We start from the raw sequence: 24,201 nt of genomic DNA, 5'->3' as shown, positions 1-24,201 counted from the left end.
AAAATACCCCTTGATGATATAGGTGTAAAATGAAGAACTTATATCCAAGAAATATTATCAAACACTTTGGATGCATGCTGATTTCTATTAAAAACTGCCTAGAGTTAATGTTATATTCTCAAACTCGATCTTATACTCTTTAAGCTGCTTATCGTGTTTGAAGCCAGTATTATACACCCAAGATGAAGATAACTTGTAGTCTTTGAGCTACTTTTATCCTCTATGTTTGTACGATTAAGATGTGGTGTATGTTGGAGACTTTGAGTTGCACGTTTATTCCATCTTTGCTTCTGAAACTATATAAGCAATTGGTCAATTTCTGTTGATTGCAAAATATTCACCCAACACATAATACATCAATTCAGGAAATAATGTCTTACTGCATCTAGCCCCAAGCTAGAATGCATTTTGGTTGGGAAAATGAGTAAAGTGCATGGATTGTCTTGCATGAAAAATTACACAGCATTCTACTATGTAACACGCACCACATGTAAAAGGCACAAGCTTCCATATACATGGATAACGTAACATACAAAAACAGCCAACAGTACGTCTTGCATGAAAAATGACACAGCATTCTACTATGTAAAATGCACCACGTGTAAAAGGCACAAGCTTCCATATACATGGATAACGTAACATACAAAAACAGATAAGAATACCTAACAAATTATGTATTCTGAGTTTCAATTTATAATGACCTGAAAGGCACGAGCTCCCCTTTTGCGAAGTAACTAAGCTTAAAAATATGTCCACATGGAGCAAAGTCCATAAAACACAAGGATCAGAAATCATCATTAGGCCTGAATTGTATGCAAGAATAAAATTGTCAAAGAACAAAAATTAGCAATATGAAAATTTAGATTATTCTCCTTGATGATTCATCTAAATGAAGAAAAATTCTATGACAAGGCTCCAAAAGGAGATTGTCAGAACCCATATTAAATGACACGATGTAATAATGCATTGGATAAAAAAGAAAAGATTTATGTCTAAAATGAGTGAACTGACAGCAGATAGTGGCATCAATTGGAAATGTTCTCGAGTCCAAAAAGATAACCCTTTACAGAGCAGATTCAATATCAAACAATTGAATATGTACAAAAGAATCTGTTCAATAAGATGAAATGATATTTATACAAATCATTCAAACTTCTAAAGAAATAATCACACAATGAGCAAGATTAATCATGATGTTTCTTACAAATATTGCACATCACTACCAGTTCAGACATTCAGGTCAGCTGAATTCAGCAATATGTTAATTGAAACTTCAATTCTTCAGCGTGGTTGAGAAAACTACATAAACCAAATGATGAAGGCCATCCTGAATCTTTTCAATGGCTATGCTTCCATCATTCTCAATGTCACTGGTAAGAGTTTGTGCCTTGTCTTTAATGGAGCTCTCTTGCAAAATTTCCTGCCTTGCCTCTTGTCCAGCTTTTGATGCATGTTTAATAGCTTCCTGAAAAGCTGCAATAATATCTGATATACCTGTAAAATAACAAAGTCAACAACCATCAGCCATGGATGATGAACAGCATGAAAAAACAGTTTCTAAATTACAACTGGACAGATGACATATATAACATCAGACAACAACAGAAAAGCTACGGGAATCATAAACTGAACAAGCTATCACAGTAATAAACAAATACAGTAAATACTTGAGCCAGCTTTGTATTACGATAATAGATAGTTTCTATTATCTATGTTTAATATCTAATGGTTATCTATTGTAATCTCCTGTAAATATTAGAAAGTTCCTAATATTTAGTTTCCTATTTCTAGAATAGAATGTTTCTATTCTTTACAATTGTTTCCTAAGGAAATGTCATTCAGTCTCTTGTATAAATTGATCTCTTGATCATTGTTAATAACAAGCAAATATTTTCCAATTATTTTCCTAATATGTTATCAGAGCCAATACTCTAAAACAATTCAAAAATAATTATAATTTCTTCATCTTGGTTGAAATTATCCGCCTTTTATTTTTGAAATTATTTTTATGCACATTTGCTTCCAAAACCTTTGGTTTGACTAGGGTTTTTTACCAAAACATCTCACCATTTTGTCTGTAACTCCTGCACTTTTTTCCAGTCTGCAAACTTGTGCCCTTCTATCTGCAACTAGCACGATTGAATCCTCTGAAAATCAAGGGTTATTCTCTGCTGTTCACATGGTCTGTTGGGCACAATTTCTCTGCAACTCACGCCCAGATTTTTCTGCCACTCACGTCCAAATTTCTTGAAAATCGCAAGTTTGTTTTGTGGGCCGTTTTTCCCTTTTTTTTAAAATATAGAATGTGGTCGCTTTTTTGCCTATTTGGAGGCATCTAGGTTTTTTAGCATTAAATATGCCGTCAAGGAAACCCCATAGAGCTAATATTGTAAAAGCATAATGAATCTTGAATTTATCACATTATATATGCTGTCAAGAAAACCCCATTCAAGCACCAGAGGCATTTTGTCATTAATTTATGTCATTTAACTTTGCAGCCCTGGACCATCAGGGGAGGAATTTGACCATTAAAACCCTTCCAGATAATTCCTAACCCACTACTACATTAGCACAAAAATCTTTTACTAGACTAAATTCAATAGAAAATTGTTAGTGGCTTTGACTACATGGCCTTTGACCAACTCTCCCCACCATGAATGACTGGATCTCCACTAAAATTGCTCCCACATTCAGAATGATAGTACTTATATACGCACATGCCCAAAGAGTTTTGTTGTAGTTTTCCAAACACATGCTGGGTGTATCATCACGAGAATTCCATGGTTCTGTAAAAGAAGCGGTTTATTTCTCAAACTTAGGTACCATAGCATTCACCCAATGGTCATCAACTAAGGGATTTACAATGCTCAAACCTCCTAAAACAATTTGAGAACTACAACTACTATCTACAATGGGTTTCAACATTTCACTAGGCATGTATGATATGTTAGGAATAGGGTGTTTTACACATTGCACAACAATGAATTATTATAATCATGCAGAACAAATATTTACTTGTGGTGCATCTTAAGTGATGTGTTAAGTCAAATTATTCATTTATTTAGGTCCACTTGTTAAATTTGTATGTACCATTTATACGTCACATGAAAAAAAAAAAAGTTTCGGAAACTCAGCACCAAAAAGTCAATGATTTTGTATACTCAGTTTTAATATACATGGTTTTACCTTACACTTAGTTGTTTTGTGTGAATTTGATTCTATAATAGTGAGCACAAGTTTAGCAGTTGAGGATGGCTAATTGACTAGGTTCCTTGTTTAGCTTAGCTATGGTTGTATTGAGCTCTATTTTAAAGAGTGCATGTGTGAAGCATGGCATGGAATGTGCGGATAAATGCTTTGACAAATGGATGATGCATCAGAGGAGTTTGATGTTTCAGAAATATTTATGGAGACTTTGTAAGGATGCTTTTGTTGCTGAATCACACATTGAGTGGACATTTTTGGAGGCTAGGTTTGTTAATGATTATAGCTTCAATTGGATGATTCCAATCAATGAAATCAAATATTTGAATGGCCTATCGATCAGCCATTCAAACATTTGATTTCTATCCTTCACTATTATTATCATGGAGCATTGGTGTTGTTGATATATATATATATATATATATATATATATATATATATATATATATATATATATATATCATGATAATTCCTTGAACAATGTAATGGACACCCAGGAAATGCCCAAAAGCTGAACCAAGGCTGAAATTATATTAATGCTGAAAATGTTGCAATCAATTACAAAGAGATGTATTCCAAAGGCCAAACCCTAAGGGAATGACGTCTAGAATGTTACAACAGAGAATAAACGTCCTCTATTGCCAAAAAAAGGAGTGTGATTCACACATCCAAGCTCTTATCAAATGCAAGTCATAATCCTCTGATACAATAATCTGATGCTCAACAATAAGACTTTCAGCCCTATTTATCCTTTTCTTCATCCTTCTGGAAGGAACTAAAATATTAATTAATTGCAAGAGCTAGAAGCTTCCTCCTTCCAATAATTAATGCATTCTCTAGAAATTGCTCCTGGCAATAATTAATTAAATCACGAGAGGATAATTAATACATATCCTAGAAGCTACTCCCTTGTAAATAGCTAAATTAATTAAATACAAAGTCACCTTTAATTGAATGACTTTATAAGAAATTAATTTAATTTTTTCTTATCCTCCACTTAGACTTTGGAGAATGTGAAGGCCAAAAGATGGGATCATTACAAACAAATTTGTGATAACTAATGTGAATTAAGATATTAACAAGAGACATGTCTCTATGGGAGAAATGTCTCTTAATCTCGTATACATATTCATTGAGAAGGTAACTTGAAACACACAGAAATCAATAAGTGCTATTACCAGTTACAGCAGAGACATCTTTTCGAACTTAACATGCTATCAGAGCAAAGCCTGGGAGGAGATTTGTCTTTCCCTACAAACGGGTAGATTAAGAAGGATTTCAAGCCCTAGAAAAATGCACTCATGGGAATGTGATCTTATTTTCACTGTCAGCAATATGTATCAACCAAAGTAGAGATTACAATTTGAGGGCAGCACAGCGCTTCTTATAATGCAAGACAAGCCTGTCAAGTTGAAAACTTTACGTATGGTATGCTATATAGTATATGATGTCTGTTAGTTTTGTATGAAGGAAAGAGTTTATGATTGTGAATAAGCTTGGAGGGGGGCTCTTGAAATATTAATTTTATCATAAACAATGCTACTTTTTGTTGTTCTGTGTACTTATATCAACCCAGTATCTAGATCGAGAAGACATTGAACTGTATTAGTAACAGTGCACTCCGTCTCTGCTTTATGAACTTATCAAGTCTGATTGGTAGATTAGAGGGGCATTGTTAATTTTTCGATTTTCACCGGTAGCGATGCTCCTCTGTCATTTTTTATGACCATTTGGATTTTCAAAAACCAATTGCTATATCTTGCTATTTGCAGGAAACAGGGAACTGGGAATTGGTTTTGGAACAGTCATTTATCAGTTGTCTGAACTGTTGGGGTATGCCCAGTCCGTTATGAACATGTATTTGTGGGGATAGGATGTGACACATTTATCCTATTTATTTGTGCCCACTTACCGGAGTGAAAAATGTTTAAAATCTGAGGATCTTTAAGGAAACCTTCAGTGTCTGGGTTTTTGCCAGGGAGAAGTCCAAGTGTGAGCACTCTACTGAGTAATTTTAGTGGCATATATTTGTAGCTAATGCAAATGTAATGCAAATGTTTTTTTATGGCTTGACACTAATCTTTACATGATGACTTTAAATTGTGTCCTTTAGAGGCAACCCTGAATGAAGAGATCAAGAGGTTGATACATGTACTTAAGAGAATCCATTATGTTAATATACGATCTTCCCAAGCCTAAGGATAAATCCACATTGTAGTACGTTCACTCATGTCACTACGAATCAAGGTATGCTTTCGTGACAAGAGGAGCAGATAGAGGATATGTTGGAGTTGACTTTTGAGGATCTTGATCATATTGATTCCAAGGGAGTAAACCACGTCAAGATATTGTAGAAATCAAAGGACTATGATTCATGAGATGAAGTTCCATATGTGTAAACTAAAAGGCCTTTATGCGAATGCCTAAACCATAGATGAATACCTAGAATGCTATTCGTAAAGAGTACATTATCACTGAAGATCCGACAACCAATATTTTCTCCAAATCCTTCAACTGAAGTGAAGTTTGCACACTTTTGAAGACAAGCTTGGAGTTATGGATTGGACCCCTTACTAAGAGGGAAACTCAACATCAATAATTACATAGGATGTATCTTAATGCATCCTTCTCTGTGTGAGAAAAGTTTGAGGTGAAAACCCTAGTTCCACCCTCTAGGAATATTCATGGCAGACCCACCCTCTAATATGATTCATGGTGGATTTTATGTGAGTTATTATATGATCTTGCGAAAACTTCTTGAGAGGTGACGATCTTTCAATAAGTTTACTTTTGGTTACTATTGTAAGGAGACGATCTTAACAATAGATTAACTTGCTATCATGATGGATATCGTTTGGTTGATGTACATGGAGATCATGATAGTGCATATCTCATGTAATTGAGTTAGTAGTTACTGAGATATAGCATGGTGTATACTATGAGATTTAGTGTATGGAGACACCATGTGTAGATATTTTCCTCGGTAGGCATCATGAGACTTGATGCCAGTGCACATACCAAGGAAGATACAAGTACAATGAATATCATATGGATGATATTCTTGTATATACCATACTAACATCTAAATGATGGGCAGATATCTTCTCTGGCAGAGATCATGTGACGTGATGTCAATACGAATACCAAGAAAATATATGAGTATGATGAATATCATATGGTTGATATTCTTAGGCATACCATAATCCTGATGCAATTGTACATTGTGTTGTTTTTTTTAGATAGAAATCATTCTCCCTAGCTAAGAGGGAGTGTTAATGATTGTAGCTTTGATCAAAAGATTCCAATCGATGAAATCAAATGTTTGAATAACCTATTGGCCTTAACCATTTGATATCTATCATTCACTATTATATGTATGTATGTATATTTGATATATGTGTGCGTGTGTATACATATATGTAGATATGTGTGTGTGTGTGACTCTATATATATATATATATATATATATATATATATATATATATATGTATGTATGTATGTATGTATGTATGTATGTATGTATGTATGTATGTCTATGTCTATGTTGATGACTTGATCATTGCTGGCAGCTCTAAACAATTGATTGGTGAGCTCAAATAGAGTTTGTGTTTCTCATTTGACATGACAGATATAGGACTTCTCCATTATTGTTTAGGTGTTGATGCATGTACTTAAGAGAACCACATTATGTTAATACACGATCTTCCCAAGCCTAAGGATAAATCCACATTGTAGTACGTTCACTCATGTCACTATGAATCAAGGTATGCTTTTGTGACATAGGGAGCAAATAGTGGATATGTTGGAGTTGACTTTTGAAGATCTTGGTCATATTGATTCAAAGGGAGTAGACCATGTCACTATAACAATCAAAGGGCTATGATTCATGAGATGAAGTTCCATATGTGTAAACTGAAAGGCTTTTATGTGAATGCCTAAACTATAGATGAATACCTAGAATGCTATTCGTAAAGAGTACATTATCACTGAAGATCTGACAACGACTATTTTCTCCAAATCCTTCAACCAAAGTGAAGTTTGCACACTTTTGAAGACAAGCTCGGAGTTATGGATCGGACCCCTTACTAAGACGAAAACTCAACATCAATAATTTCATAGGATGTATCTTAATGCATGCTTCTCTATGTGAGCAAAGTTTGAGGTGAAAACCCTAGTTCCACCCTCTAGGAATATTCATGGTAGACCCACCCTCTAATATGATTTATGGTGGATTTCATGTGAGTTATTATATGATCTTGCGAAAACTTCTTGAGAGGTGATGATCTTTCAATAAGTTTACTTTTGGTTACTATTTTAAGGAGACGATCTTAACAATAGATTAACCTGCTATCATGATGGGTATCATTTGGTTGATGTCCATGGAGATCATAATAGTTCATATCTCATGTAATTGAGTTAGTAGTTACTGAGATATAGCATGGTGTATACTATGAGATTTAGTGTATGGAGACACCATGTGTAGATATTTTCCTCGGTAGGCATCATCAGACTTGATGCCAGTGCACATACCGAGGAAGATATAGGTGCAATGAATATCATATGGATGATAATTTTGTATATACCATACTAACATCTAAATGATGGGCAGATATCTTCTTTGGCGAAGATCATGTGACGTGATGTCAATGCAAATACCAAGAAAATATACGAGTATGATGAATATCATATGGTTGATATTCTTGGGCATACCATAATCCTGATGCAATTGTACACTGTGTTGTTTTTTTTAAAGAAATCATTCTCCCTAGCTAAGAGGGAGTGTTAATGATTGTAGCTTCGATCGAAAGATTCCAATCGATGAAATCAAATGTTTGAATAAACTATTGGCCTTAAACATTTGATATCTATCCTTCACCATTATATGTATGTATGTATATTTGATGTGTGTGTGTGTGTGTGTGTGTGTGTGTGTGTGTGTGTGTAACTATATATATGTCTATGTTGATGACCTGATCATTGCTGGCAGCTCTAAACAGTTGATTGGTGAGCTCAAACAAAGTTTGTGTTTCTCATTTGACATGACAGATTTGGGAGTTCTCCATTATTGTTTAGGTGTTGACATTTGGCAGACAGAGAGCAATATCTTCATCTCCTAGTCCAAGTATGCTCAAAGTCTTCTAGATAAGTTTTGAATGCAAGATTGCAAACTTGCCTCCACGCCCATGGAAAAGGGGCTCAAGTTGTTAGCTAAATTAAATTCACTTGTAGTAGATGAATCATTGTTCTGGCAACTAGTGGGTAGTCTCATCTATCGCATTGCCAATAGACTTGACCCCAATTATGTAGTGAGCTACATTTCACGCTTCATGACAGCCCCCGAGGCTAACCATTGGGTAGAAGCGAAGTGTGTTGTATTATGTGAAGGGCATTTCTGATTTTGGACTCTTGTAAACTCAGAGTCAAGATCCTTGGCTTATTCGTTACATAGATACTGATTGGGCAAGTTTAGTTGATGGCATAAAATCAAGATTTGGGTATGTGTTCAGTTTGGGATTTGGTGCAGTCACATGGACTATTAAGAATATGGAGCTGTTAAAGTAGCTTGTGAGGCAGTCTCTCCTCGACAAAAGTTAAGTACCGTGGAGCTGTTGAAGTAGCATGTGAGGCAGTTTGGCTTCGACAAATGCTTGCAGATATGCAGATATCTCAGGCAGGTCCAACTCCTTTGTTTTGTGATAATCAGGGAGTTCTCAAATTTGCCAAGAATCTAGTAGTGTGGAAACTCATTGCCACTTCATTTGGCAGCTTGGTGAAGACGGATCCATTCAGTTGTTGTAAGTTCCAACAATGGATCAAACAATAGATATCCTCACCAAGTCGCTCAATCCATATAAGTTTGTAAACTTCAAGGACTCTATTGGTGTTGTTGATAGATTGAGCACTAAGGGAGGGTATTAAAATAATGTTTTATTATTTATTTAATGCTCAATCATTACTGTATTGTAATTTTAGGTGATAGGATTGTCTCTGATCTCATCTATAGCTTCTTTTGAGAAACTTGCTTATTTTGTACATATTGTAAACTTATTTATTGAGTGTCTTTGCTCGTTATGAATACATCAAATAACTTACCAATTACTTGCGTAATACTCTCATCTTATATGACTAGATCAAATGTATAGGGTTTGTCGTTTACATTTTCTTGTTTTTATTTTCCTTTTAAAATCACTTGATGGCATAGAGTATTTTTTTATTTTCAACATAGTGCACGTCTTTGTATTGGGAGGGTGAATTTAAGGTTTCATCGTTTTTATTTAACTTTGTTTTTATCTATCGTTATGCCCCATGTAATAATGGGCTTAACCAGAATGAGGAGTCGCCCTTTTTTTAAATGATTTTTCATATATCTTTTTTGGTGGTCATGTATGATTGGATTGTACATTTATTTATATCTCCCATACTTAAGGGACATGAAAATACCATCATACCTATTTTTCATGCTTATTCAGTTGTGTTTGTTAATTGATTCGGATTATTATAATTATACTATATTAAGGTATAATTAAGGTAGGACTTATGAAATTATAGATTGATGTTTATTCGTTAGTTTATACTTATTTATTTATTTAAGACATAAATTATTGATTATTCCATAATCAATTAGCCATTCTATTCTTTAATCAATTACATGATTATTTCAAATAGAGATATCGATTATTATGATTTAATATTGAGTTTCATATTAAAGGGGATATTAGAGTGCCATCCTCTCGAAATTGATTGACCTCAAGCAATTATGATTTTCATTTAATTTGTTAGATCTTAACAAACCCTTACAACTTGTCCAATTTCCAGATTGAAATTGAAAATATAACCAAGAGTTTGCATGATAAATGTAACAAACGAATTTTCATAACAAAACAAAGACAATTTATATAGAGTTCTTCTCAACAAATTATTGAGCAAATAACTGAATTCCTTTTCATAGGACATTAACTGTTTTAACTATCAATGAATAACTAAAATAACCATGTTCAACTGAGATAACTATATCAATGATCAACTGAAACAATGATTGACTATAATAACCATATTAACGATTAACTAAAAATAATTGTATCAATGATCAACTGAAATATCTAGAATAACGATTAACTGAAATAACTAAATCTAATTATAACTATAATAACAATTAACTATCTTTTTCTATATACAAGTAGAGTAAATGCTTAATATGAAAAGAAGAAAAGGAAACATACAAGTATTATCCGATGAGTCTTTAATTGGTTGTGCAAGCCTCGACTTTTGGTAAGAGGAGAAGCATTGACTTAGGCTTAACCTCCCAACCACAGACCGTACTTATCCCCACACAGTCTATTGAAGTAGAAAGGCCCTTGCTACCCCAAGATCGGGCTTGGGATACTTTTGGTCCAGCCACCTGAGCAAACTAGTGTTTAAAATGTCCGCACAATTATGGACGGACATGTCTGAATAACTGGCACCACTGACATCAAGTGATCTTAAATGGCAAACATGCCTTTAGACGACCTTGGCCAAGGTTTTTCTAATGGGTTTAATGACCCAATCACCACCACTCGACTTGACAATAGGGACAAGCATGAGCTATTAAGTAAAAATTATATTAGACTTATTATATCATATCTGATTTCACTTCCATGTCATTGCAGATTCCATCTCACCTCTTCACCTTTTCCATGGCTACACAGTCGGTGAAACCTAGGTGCTTGGAATCTCAAAGCGATTCGGCTTTGTCTGTTGACTCTCAACTATATCATGAATATCCTACGTTTTCAGCTTTTCCCATTTTGTGATTTGATGGAAAATGTTCTTTAAGACTTGTAGAAAATATCATTTGGTTTTGATTATCAATGGCATATGTAAAATACAATTCTATGTCATGGATACTTTATTACTAATTTGATAATAACTCTTTCTTAAGAGGGACAATTGCTGTTACTTAAGCATGATGATTCTACAACCGCTGCCTACTACTAAGGAGTTCGGTATACAGTAGTAGTTGTTAATAAATTTCATAACAATACTGGAGGTTGATGGACCACATAACTTGATATAATTCTGGAAAAGTTTGGAGTCTTGCTAGACGCCTATGTATCAGCTCTTCTTCAATTTGCTTCCCAAGCGTAACCACAGTGTGTAAGAACAATCACAATTTCAGCAAGGAAAGATTAATATAAGGCAGATTGTAACGAGAATGGCACTACTATAAAATGCAGAGGTTTCGAATAGAATTTGCAGAAATTCGGATGGTATTTGCAGAGTATCGGGTTGTAGATGGTAGCCGGAATGAACAAGGAAATTGTGAATAATAAAAGGAAGTCGGGTATGTGATTTTTTTGTATATCCCCATCTCTCTCGACCTTATGAAATATATAAAAGGGTAAAGGACTCTTTGGTTTCCAAGAAGCCATAACATAAAAGAATGTCTCGGCCCTTGGATGCCAAACAAATGTGCCAAGTGTTCAATCAGTTATAAGCAAGAAAAGAATAAAAGGATGGAAGAAGATTTGAAGATTAAAAATCGAAAATAATATGGTTTATATCTATCTATGTACACGTAGATATATTTGTGAAGTGGCATCATTATATTACAAAGAAAATAATATTATGGTGTCACTTTATATTTACATCAATGTGTACGTACATAGGTATATATATTAAAATAATATGGAGAAAGATTATTCAAAATCCTGAGGTACGTATTATATTTTAATTAAATCATTTTGTGTTTTAAATTATTTATTTAATAGCTCATGTGGGTCTTTCAATTGTATCTTGAAGTTCATGTCACTAGGTCCTTACCAAGGCAATTTAAGATCATACTTGTCAATCCTGATTACTGGACTAAGTTAGTATCCCATTCCGTTGATCCCGTTTAGCAATGCTTCCCCCCTTCATCTTCTCCTACAATCACCCGTGAAATACTTCCACAATGATAAGCTCCGTAATAATTTTCATATAAATATTTTTAAAAATTTAATTATTAACAATAATTCCAAAATCACATGAAAAATAATGGATAACGACCATCTTCATTAACAGTTAATACAACGGATATAAATACCTACCTCCTTCACATGATTATGAAAGAAAGATCCGTTCAATCTAACGGCTATGAGCAAATTTAAAATTAGGTCAAAAATTGGGATGTAACATACCCTCACCCTTAAATTTTTCATCATCCCCAATGAATATCACAACAAAACTTAAACAATATCTATTCAAATTATTTCAAGAAAGCAAAGGTTCAAGTTCTAGCCTTAGAGAAAAGATGAGGGTATTTTTGAAAGATTTCGTGATAACCTTCCCAGGTGGCATTATCTTCTGCGTACTGATCCCACTGGACCTTGCATTGAGTCACCTCTCGATTTCATAAGCGTAGCTTACCAACCTCGAGTATTCTAAGTGGTTCTATTTCCACCACCCCTAGTGATGCAGAGCGCATAGCAGAAGGGTGGATGAGTCCAATCTAATATCAAAGTCAAATATCTCCTTCAAGAAATCAAACATAATTCATTGTATAATAGAAATTCATAGTCTTTTGATATCTCAATGATAAGAATATCAACAACATCAAATTACTAATCCAACTCACCAACAACCAATTTGCATTCACATAATAAATCATGAATTTAAGAACAGGGAATTACAAATGGAAAGTGAAGAACCGAGTATATAGAATGGAAAATTCAATTTTTCTTTTATTATTTGTTTCCATCACATTGTTTCTTCCTCTACCGATTCTCCACTCTTCTTCTATGCTATTCTACTCTCCTCCCCATTCTCCATTACACTGCAGAGATAAAGAGACTTTTCCTCAAAACTACCCAACAACTAACTCTCATAACTTATTTCTAACTTCCCTTACTTTAACCAACTCAACATGATCGATTACATCTCATGAATCCATGACTGGCACTAAAACAAAAATTAGAGATTTCTACAGAACAGTCAATCTTAATGATTGAATCAGTATTAAAAATCACTTGGAACTAGATCTAATGGAATTTAAAAAATCATTACACATCTATCTCCAAATCAATAGGTCAATACAACATCAAAAGACTTCAAATTTGTAAGAAAGCAACTGTTATTAATTCCAATATGGACACAGTCCATACAATCTAAAACTCCAACTTCCACCACTGTACCCTCATGTCTTTTGAGGCTTACATATACTTACAATAACTCCCTTAACCGATCCAAAGTAGTTGGATCCTCTAACAAAGCAACTAATCCTTATTTGACCGTTACTTTTCAAATATTTAAATTTTAAAACTTATTTAAATAACTTTCTAGACTTTAGGACTTCAAAGTTTTTCCATGACTTTGTCAGGGTGCCCTGCACCATACCCCCAAGGATCAAATCAATCCAAGTCCCTTGGATTGGGAGTTTCTTCCGTTTCCTCCAATCTCTGTCCACTTCTTTTTGAGGACCTGCAACAAAAGAGTATCCCATGTTCATGTGTTCCATGTCCCTGAAATCAAACATTATGTGCTCATGCCAAGCATTAAATCTGTTAGTCTTCATGTTTATATTCCCATAGATGTGTGCAAAAGCAGCACTTGCATGGTGAACACTATCAAACTCCGGAAATCCTGTCACATAAGTGTTAGAAACAAAAATAAACAAGGTTTTCTTATGCACCAAAACATATGTTTGGCAAATTGCTCCCTCCATTAGATTCACTACTTCATCCTCCTCCTCACGCACTCCTTGTGAGATTTTTTTCCTTGTAGAGAAATATGATTCCAAGGTCTCTCCATGACCATCCTCATGCCCCTGTCCTAGGCACTCTTCCACTACACCACCCTTCATTTTCCATTCTTCAACTATGGCATCCAACTCATCCCAAAAATCTGTCTTTTTATCAAGTCCTTGTAGACTTGCTGCTCCACCATTTTCAACACAATGTTTTACCTCACAATCATTCTCTAGAACCTTTATCTTAGTAGGTTCCCTCAGCAACTTCCTCTTCTCAGTCAGCCTCTTAATGGGCCAAACAATCTTTCTTGTCATCTTCATGTCCCAACTTGTGGCATTCTTCACCATCTCTATTTCCAAGAGTTTGAACTCTTCATCCCTTAAGGCCCCTATCATCCTTGAGACCTTCTTCAATTCATCTTCCCTATGCCATCCTTCTTGGCACTCAATCCAATCTAGGGTTCGTTAGATATCCAGCCACCACCTTGGAACACTCTCAGAGGATAGTTCAACTCCAAGCATCAACAAGGGACCTTCAACCTGCCAAATCCTAGATCTTCTTCCCAGACCTTTTGCTGTGCTCTGATACCAATCTGATGCAGAGTGCACAGCAGAAGGGAAATGTAAATGATAGAGCTTTCTAATATACTCAGTTCGTAACAATACAGAGAATCACAAACAGAGAATTATAGCTGTGAAAATGAAGAAACCACAAGATATGAACTGGAAACTTAATTCTTCTTTTCATTATTCCATTTCAAATTACATTCTCCATTCATCGATTCTCATTCATTCCTCCTACTCTGCCCTATTCTACCCTCCTACTACTTCCTTTCATCGAATGACAGAATATAATAAAGATTTCCCCAAAACTAATTTCCAACTACCCACAATTGACTCACTCTAATTCCTCTTACGGTTCTTCATGACCGAAGAGTAAACATATTACTAACACATTTATTAAATCAAAATACTTAAGACTTCACCTGACATATTATAAAATAAATCTTGATAATGTCTACATCATCTTGAAGATGTGAAAAGTCTCGAATCTATGAAATAATTTCAATTGTAGGATGTCCTTGCATCACCTAGTTCTCACACCTATAATAGGTTCCAATCAATTATGTGATCATGATGAGTAATGTATTTCTTAAGGTATGACACATGGAAGACATCATGCATCCTTGCAAGGGCTGGTGGTAAGGCAATTTTGTAGGCCACTAGGTTCATAACTTCCACTATTCAAAGAGTCCCACATACCTTGGGGCTAACTTGGCATTCTTACCAAACTTGACAGTACTCTTCTGAGGTTTTACTCTTACTAACACATTTTCTCCCACTGAGAATTCCTTAGGTGTTCTTTTTGCATTTGCATAACTTTTCTATCTGTCATTGGCTTCTTTCAATCTCTGACGAATTTTGATTATATGTTCTTCCATTTCCTTAAGCATTTCAAACCCAATAATAATTCTATCTTCCAATTAATTCTAGTTGACAGGAGTTCTACATTTGCAGCCATATAGAGCCTCAAAGGGGGCCATTTTAATGATGGATTGGTAGGAATTGTTATAAGAAAATTCTACCAAGGGTAAATACGTTTCCCACTGATATTGCCGATCAATATTGTAAATTCTCAAAAGATCTTCTAATACCTGGTTTACTCTTTCTGTTTGATCATTTGTCTCAGGATGATAAGCTAAACTGATGTTTAATTTAGTCCCTAATGCTGAAAATAATGTTTGCCAAAATCTGGAAGTTATCCCAGCATCCCTATTCGAGATAATTTTCTCTCGAATTCCATGCAATCTGAAAATTTTCTTTATAAATTTATGAGTGATTTTTGGTGCTCCATCAGTTAGATTTCCTGGTATAAAATGAGCAACTTTTGTCAACCTATCTATTACTACCAAAATGGTATTGTGTCTATTCCATGTCATAGGGAATCCTTGTACAAAATCCATGGAAATTACCTGCCATTTCCATTCTAATATCTCATTTGGGTGCAAAAGACCGGCTGGGTATCGATGTTCTGTTTTTACTCTTTGGCATTCCAAGCATCCTGCCACAAATTCTATGATCTCCATTTTCATTCCTTTCCAAAAATATAGAGGTTTTATATCTAACAACATTTTAGTTACTCCAGGGTGTCCTGAATATGGAGCAGAATGAGATTCTTCCAAAATCATTCTCCGAAGTTCATTTTTGTTAGGTATATAAATCCTATTATGATACTTTAACAATCCATCCTCTTCTATCCTAAATTTTGAATACTTGGGGTCTTGTGGGTCTCTAATGAGAGATAGGTTGATCTCTCCATAAAATTCATCATGCTCTAGATGTAAAATCTAGTCCTTTAATCTGAAATTTATAGTAGCCATTGTAGAAATGTGTCTCCTCCTACTTAAGGCATCTAACACTTTGTTTTTCTTGCCTTTGATGTACCTTATGTCAAATTCATAGTCTGCTAAAAATTCTAGCCAACTTCTTTGTCTAGCATTAAGATTTGGTTGAGTAAAAATATATTTTAGGCCGTGATGGTCGAATCATAGATCAAAAGGTTTCCCAATCAAATAATGTCTCCACATTTGAAGAGCATGAACAATAGCTGCTAATTCCAAATCATGAGGGGTGTAATTCTACTCTTAATTCTTCAATTTCCTAGATTCGTATGCAATTAGCTGCTCATCCTGCATTAGCACACCTCCTACTCCTCCTAAAGCATCAGTTATAACAACGAATTTCTTTTGTGGGTCAGGTACTCTTAATATGGGCGTTGTGGTTAACTTTTCCTTCAAGCATTCAAAAGCTGATTGGCATTTTTTTGTCCATACAAACTTCCTTCCCTTTCTCTAAAGTGATGTGATCGGGTAGGCTATCTTGGAGAAATTCATGACAAACTTCCTATAGAACCCTGCCAATCCCATGAAACTTCTTACTTCTGTCACATTTTTAAGTATAGGTCATTCCTTAATTGCTTTGATTTTTGACGGATCTACGGCTATTCCTTGAGCTGATATAATGTGTCCTAAATACTAAATTTCCTTTTGATAAAAAGCGCATTTTGACAATTTTCCATATAATTTATGTTCTCGTAACCATTGTAAGACTTTTTCCAGTTGTTCTTGATGTTCTTCCTCGTTCTTTGAACAAATTAGAATATCATCTATAAAGACCAATACAAACTTATCTAAGCAATCTTGGAATATACTATTCATTAAGTTCATAAAAGCTGCTGGAGCATTGGTTAATCTAAAAGGTAACACTATGAATTCATAATGTCCATACCTAATTCTGAATGCAGTTTTGTGAATATCTTTGTCTTTAATACGAAGCTGGTGATATCCTGACCTCAAATCAATTTTTAAAAATACTGTTGCACCTTTCATTTGATCAAAGAGGTCATCAATTCTAAGAAGTGGATACCGAATCTTGATAGTAACCTTATTGAGCATTTTGTAATCTATGCATAATCTCATGGTTCTGTCCTTCCTAAAAAACAATACTGGGGCTCCCTATGGTGATACACTGGGCTGAATCAATTTCTTGTTTAACATATCTTGTAATTGTATTCGCAACTCCATTAATTCGGTGGTGGTCATTCGATATGGTCCCTGGGAAATGGGTTCTGCTCTTGCTAACAAATCTATGGTAAAATCAAAGACTTGGGATGGAGGTAGACCGAGGAGTTCTTCGGGAAACACATCCTAATAATTCAATAGGTAGGGATATTTTTCTTCAAAAGATTCCTTTAATTTTTCTTTGATTTCCCCATCTTCAAAAATGTAGTCATCTCCATAAGTGGTGTTTATAAGATTTTTCATATCTTCAACTCTCACTACAAAAATCTCATAGCCTTTTCTTCCACATTAATAACAAGTTCCATAATAATCTTCATATAAATATTTAAAAGAATTTAATTATTAACCATAATTCCAAAATCACATGACAAATAATGGATAATGACCATCTTCATTAACAGTTAATACAAACGGATATAAATAACTACCTACTTCACATGATTATGAAAGAAAGATCTGTTCAATCTAACAGCTATGAGCAAATTTAAAATTAGAACAAAAGTTGGGATGTAACAATAAATTGATAATTGCATTTTGTGAATGATTCATAATAATACTAAGAATTTGATATTATTACTAATTCAATTATTCAATTCTCCTTATTTTGTTAATTTATTTCTACATTATTTATTATATAGATAATATCTCATTGTTTATACTATAGATATTATATTTCTACATTATTTATTTTATTCATTTATTTCGACATTATTTATTATATAGAATATTCATCATCCTCTTAAAATAATTTCATTTTATATGCATAGTGATGTATATTAATCCATGAAAGAAAACAAACTTCATATAAGAGACAACCATCAAGGAAACCATTAAACAAATTATCAACTATAAAAAGAAGACATTGAATCATACTAGCTTGGAATCATTTGGGTTGCTCACCAATTACTCCAACCTAGACATTACAATATCTATATACAATTTGTCATTATATGTCAATCAATCCTCAAACATGAATCAATTGATAGATCCATCACCGATCATGCTCAGTCAATCTTATATGCTTATAACCAAAGACAGCTACTTGCAATATGCACTTATCAATTTGTCTTCATAATTGTTGGTTATATTGTTGAATCCAAACTGAGCAAACTAAACAAATTTGTATAAAGGCTTTGTTGAGAACCAATTGTTAAGGTTTTAACCCAAATAATAGATAAACAACAAAAAAGAAGACTAAAAACAATACATAAAAGACTCTAAATATTTATCCTAAGAAAACCCTTCCACTTGAGGGGGAAAAACCCAGCCATACCAGCAAAATATATTTTATTGATCATTAAATATTCAAGTACATGGCTTTCCACTTGATAATTTACAATATACCAAGCAATCACTTATATAGATTGCATAAGACTCTTTATCTTTCACACAAATGTCTCTTTGAGTCCCAAAAATAAGACCTTCATATTTCCACATGTTTAACACTCCACATTTCCATACGCATGACGTATGCAACATCTTTTTGCATAATATTAACTTAAATATAATCACAAGTATCCCTTTCAGCAGAAGATGACCATAACGGTCATAACAAACATATTTCTATCTCAAAAAATCAGATGTGAAGATCTCTATCGTAGCTACAAACTTCAACACTCCCTCTTAGCAAGAGAGTGAAATTGTTAGTCACGCATGCACACATACCTGCAATCAAAGATGATAAGTTCACATATATCATCATAACATGATCCACCATAGTTACTTCATAAGCACATAAAATGAAGTCATACACATGACTTTTACCAGGCCTGCTCACAGAGGGTAGAATGGAGATATTTTTTATTTCTCAAAACTTCTTTTAGAGAAGGATATATTTCCACCAAGCATACTCGCTAAGGGTGGAACGAGGGCTTTCACCTCAAACTTTTCCTAGAGAAGAATACGTTTCCACCATGCCTACTCGCAAAGGGTGGTCCATCGTACCTACTCGCAGAGGGTGGAATGGGGGCTCTCACCTCAGACTTCTCCCAGAGAAAAATGCATTCTCACCATGCCTACTCATAAAGGGTGGTTCATTGTACCTACTTGCAAAGGGTGGAACGAGGGCTTTCACCTCAAAGGCTCAAACTTCTCCCAAAAAAGAATGCATTAATAACTAAGATTTTCTCTTAACGGGGATTACCTCTCAGCAAGGACAACTTGTAATAACTGAGATTTTCTCTTAACAAAGACTCCCTCTCAACAGGGACAACTTTAAACAACACAATAAGATGGCAGATTTTAATAAGTTTGCAAAAGATTAAACAACTCCCTTTGAAGCTAACTAGTCTCCCTCAAAAAATGAAATATCTCCAACTATATATGATCTTCCTACTTTTACAAAGATAACAAATCAGTCCAAGACCGCAACCAGCATTGTGTAACTTTATCCTGATGCCTCTTGATCAAGATAGATTCATCAAATCAATTAGTGCTATATATTATTCCCATTAAACTAACAAATACAAGATCTATATTAAAAAATATAGAGTACTTAGAAAAGTTAATAAAGCAAAACTTCTCTAATTGAAGCTTGAATCAAATTCCCATTGAACTCTTGTCAAGAGTCATCAACACGTGAATTTCCAAGCAGCTCATGAGCAACATTGAATACTCAACCTTCAGCTCTGAGCATTTCCTTCACTGCACCAAGTCACCACTTGGTCTCCAACACCAAAACAAAGTTCAGTAATCACACTCCCCTTTATGTTGAAAATGAACGACTTCCTTCAAAGATGATACACAGCCAAGGAATCAGTCACAACTAATATCTGAAGACCCAAAGTGGAGAATAGCACATCAATCTCAAGAAAACGATACACCCTTTGTTAAATCTTTGAACTGAAAGATGATAGAATCGAAAACAAACTTCTTACTGGAGAATAGCAAAATCAACACAAATATCATAGACGTAGACAGGAGAATAAATAAATCTCATAACTACTACTACCACATGTTAAAAGATAATAATATTATTATATTGAATTGCCCATAGAAGCACCAGAACGAGAATAAATAAATAAATACGTCTCCTGCTAAAGAAGACCACACAAAAAGAAAACATCCAAAGGGAATACTTCTTTCCAAAGAATAGACAAAGAACAAATGAAACGGTGTCCAACTGTTCCAAACGTAATCAAGAAAGAGTCGATGGTTGTAATAGAAAGCTCTTTGCCAATAATAATCAAAGAATATCATAAGTTACTTCTATCAACAAGAGCATTCGAACATGCGTTCTTTGCCATGAAACTTCACACAAAAGATACGAGCATAGACTGCGATGCTCATATTTGAGTTCTAGATCAAACAAATCTTGTGAGTTTGAGGATCTCTGCTTGACACAATGCTACTACAACTCGAATATCCAAACATCATAACAAAGTTGACATAATAAAATCAAACAATATCGAGGCTACTATGCCAAAACTCTCTCTGGAGACTACAAATGGAATAACACATGCATCTCATAAGACCAAAGATAGAATGCCTTTAGAAAACAAAGAACGAAGGCGGTTACAAAAAAAAAGTGAAAGTGAAGAGGATTCTTCATCCCTTCGAACCGAAAATAATAAACGATAATTAAAAACATGATCATGAAAAATACGACGACTCTTCTAGCTGACCAATAAATAAAACATGATAACAAAACATCTCCAACTACAAACCACATACACATATGATGAAGACAACAAACAATATAGATTGCGTAGAATACATGAACTTCAAGATGGTGAGACAAAGAAAATGCTACAAGAACGAACATAAAATAATAATAAGCCTTCACACAAACAATGAAAGGCAAGCTTTCATCACCACTAAAGATGCACGATAAACTTTCCAATCGAGCATGCATGGACCAAAAGGAAAAATGAAGAGAGTGGCATGGTAACCAATCTTACCAAGGAATCGAAAGCCCCAAGATATGTCATGATTCAACACTTTATTCTTTTAGCGGAAAAACCTCAAGCACAAATACACAGACAAAGCTTCTCTTGATGCCCAACAAATGCAAGAGATCAAAATATGCAAAGAAAAGGGGATGACCTTCTTAACAACAAGACATAGTGAAAGAAAAATATCACCCAGCGACTCCATTAGCCTAGGATTTGGGGTTACTGTAGATGTTTGTTATCGAAATCTGATAGCCAGTAGACTATAAATGATTTGTGTTGCCCGATTTGTGTCTGTGAGCACACTCCTATCAAGCATTCATGATGCTCACATTTGAGCTCTACCACAAAGTCCACCCATGCTAGACTTCTATTGCACAAGAATTCCAAGTGACGATAAAATCTACTACTCCATCTTTGCATTCCTATGGCACAAGAATGGCCTTCAGTTACAATAAAGAAGTTTTTGTGATAATGATAGAGAGAACATCGTAGTTGGTATCATCTTTGTCACCATTCTCAGCAAGCAAGTGAACACAAGGGCCACAATAATGAAAAATAACACATCTCTGAGCTTCTTTACATCGTTCATGTATCCCTTTGTTGTTGTTATTAACAAGGCTCTAAACCATGTTAAGGTTTTAACCCAAATAATAGATAAACAACAAAAAGAGTAAAAACAATACACAAAAAACTCAAAATATTTATCCTGGGAAAACCCTTCCACTTGAAGCGAAAAAAAACCCAACCACACCAACAAAATATGTTTTATTGATCATAAAATATTCAACTACATGGCTTTCCACTTGATAATGGTTATCAATCACTTATATAGATTGCATAAGACTCTTCATTTTTCACACAAATGTCTCTTGGAGTCCCAAACATAAAACCCTTCATATTTAACACTTCACATTTCCATACACATGCTTCTTCACATGACGTATGACACGTCTTTTGCATAATATTAACTTGAGTATAATCAAAAATATCTCCTTCAGCTGAAGATGACCATAACGGTCATAACAAACATATTTCTATGTCAAAAAATCAGTGATGAAGATCTCTATTGCAGCTACAAACTTCAACACTAACAAATGAAATAAAAGTTGTGATTGCTTGAGGACAAGCAAATTTGGAAGGTGTGGACTGTCATGAGCCATAATCATTGTTTGTGCAAAATAAATTTGTTCCAATACTATTACGATAATAGATAGTTTCTATTATCTCTGTTTAGTATCTAATGGTTATCTATTGTAAACTCCTGTAAATATTAGAATATTTCTAATATTTGGTTTCTTGTTTCTAGAATAGAATGTTTCTATTCTTTACAATTGTTTCTCAAGGAAGCATCATTCAGTCTCTTGTATAAATTGATGTCTTCATCTCTGTTAATATCAAGCAAATATTTTCCAATTACTTCGTAATATGGTATTAGAGTCAATACTCTAAAAATATTTGAAAATATTTATAATTTCTTGGTTGAAATTATCTACCTTTTATTTTAGAAATTATTTTCATGCATATTTGCTTCCAAAACCTTTGGTTCGACTAGGGATTTTAGACTAATCACGTCAATTTGTCTGTAACTCCTACGATTTTTTCCGGTCTGAAAACTCGCGCCTTTCTATCTCCAACTAGCACAAATAAATCCTTTGAAAATTGAGGGTTATTCTCTGTTGTTTACATGGAGATCTGTTGAGCACCATCTCTTTGCAACTAATGCCCAAATTTTTCTACCACTTGTGTCCATATCTCACTGAAAATCGAGTGTTTATTTTGTGTCCCATTTTTTCCATATTTTTTATAAATAGTGATCGTATTTTGCATTTTGAAGGCGTCTAGGTTTTTTACAAACCTATGTTATTTATTCACACCCAGATTTTGCAAGTTTCTCTGCAAATCCACCATTTTTATAAGCTTTTTTTAAGTTTTTTTGCAGCCAAGGCCATTTTTGTTCGAAACCACAAATTTATGTACCGGATCAAAAAAAAACTTATAAATTCTTGGTGGGTTTTTCGATAGCTCAAATAGGTTGCCATCCATTTTTCCTGGCTACCCCGATTTATATGCCTCAATTTTCGAGCTAGCAAATCTAGAATCTGACAATATATTCCTTCTAGGTTTTTCGAGCTCTCTTCTAGGTACCTCTTCATTTTTTGGGTCTTCTATTTTTGCCTCGAACTACATGCCTTCACGGATTTTCACGTTTTTAAATAGAAAAATGTGCTATGGCATCTCTAACTAATATTTTGCTCAAGGGAAATCAAAAGTTCAATGGTCGCAATTATGGCACATGGAAACAATGGATACTAACCATCTTTGAGTATCACAATAGCGATAAGGTGGTTCTGGTTCACAGCAATCTTCTCAACAGAGGTCCTCTACTCCAGCTTGAGAAGGCTCTAAGAAAATGAGCATTCAATGCAACTATTGCCACATGTATGGGCACATGAAGGTTGAATTCGGAAGCACTTAGCTGCCCTATCTAAGCAATCTGGTTCACAACCCATAGTGAACAGTGCAAAGCACACTAAAGAGATAGAATTTGTCTTTTACGCCTTTTGACGACTTTGTGCTCTGGATAGATTAACCATTAAGGGAGGGTATTACGATAATAGATAGTTTCTATTATCTTTGTTTAGTATCTAATGGTTATCTGTTGTAATCTCCTGTAAATATTAGAATATTTCTAATACCTAGTTTCTTGTTTCTAGAATAGATTCTATTCTTTATGATTGTTTCTTAACGAAACATAGTTCAATCTCTTGTATAAATTGATCTCTTGATCTTTGTTAATATCAAGCAAATATTTTCCAAT

The 24,201-nt window shown here is 34.3% G+C and overlaps 1 protein-coding gene across 1 annotated transcript in view; it reads right to left on the bottom strand.

Annotated features, from left to right (window-relative positions):
• Nucleotides 1-966: 966 nt before the first annotated feature.
• Nucleotides 967-24,201, bottom strand: part of LOC149537321 (BAT2 domain protein) — a 99,035-nt gene continuing 75,800 nt past the window's right edge. Inside the window, exon 9 of the mRNA XM_089802832.1 lies at nucleotides 967-1,494. Within this exon, the coding sequence (XP_089658958.1) occupies nucleotides 1,274-1,494 (221 nt within the window). The 3' untranslated portion in view covers nucleotides 967-1,273. The remainder of the gene's footprint in view (nucleotides 1,495-24,201) is intronic.

This window comes from Cupressus sempervirens, chromosome 9 (assembly GCF_028749045.1).
Source record: "Cupressus sempervirens isolate cs-2001-9-10 chromosome 9, ASM2874904v1, whole genome shotgun sequence".
Lineage (NCBI taxonomy): Eukaryota > Viridiplantae > Streptophyta > Pinopsida > Cupressales > Cupressaceae > Cupressus > Cupressus sempervirens.
Note: the sequence above shows the minus strand (reverse complement) of the source record. Positions and strands in the feature narration are given on the sequence as shown.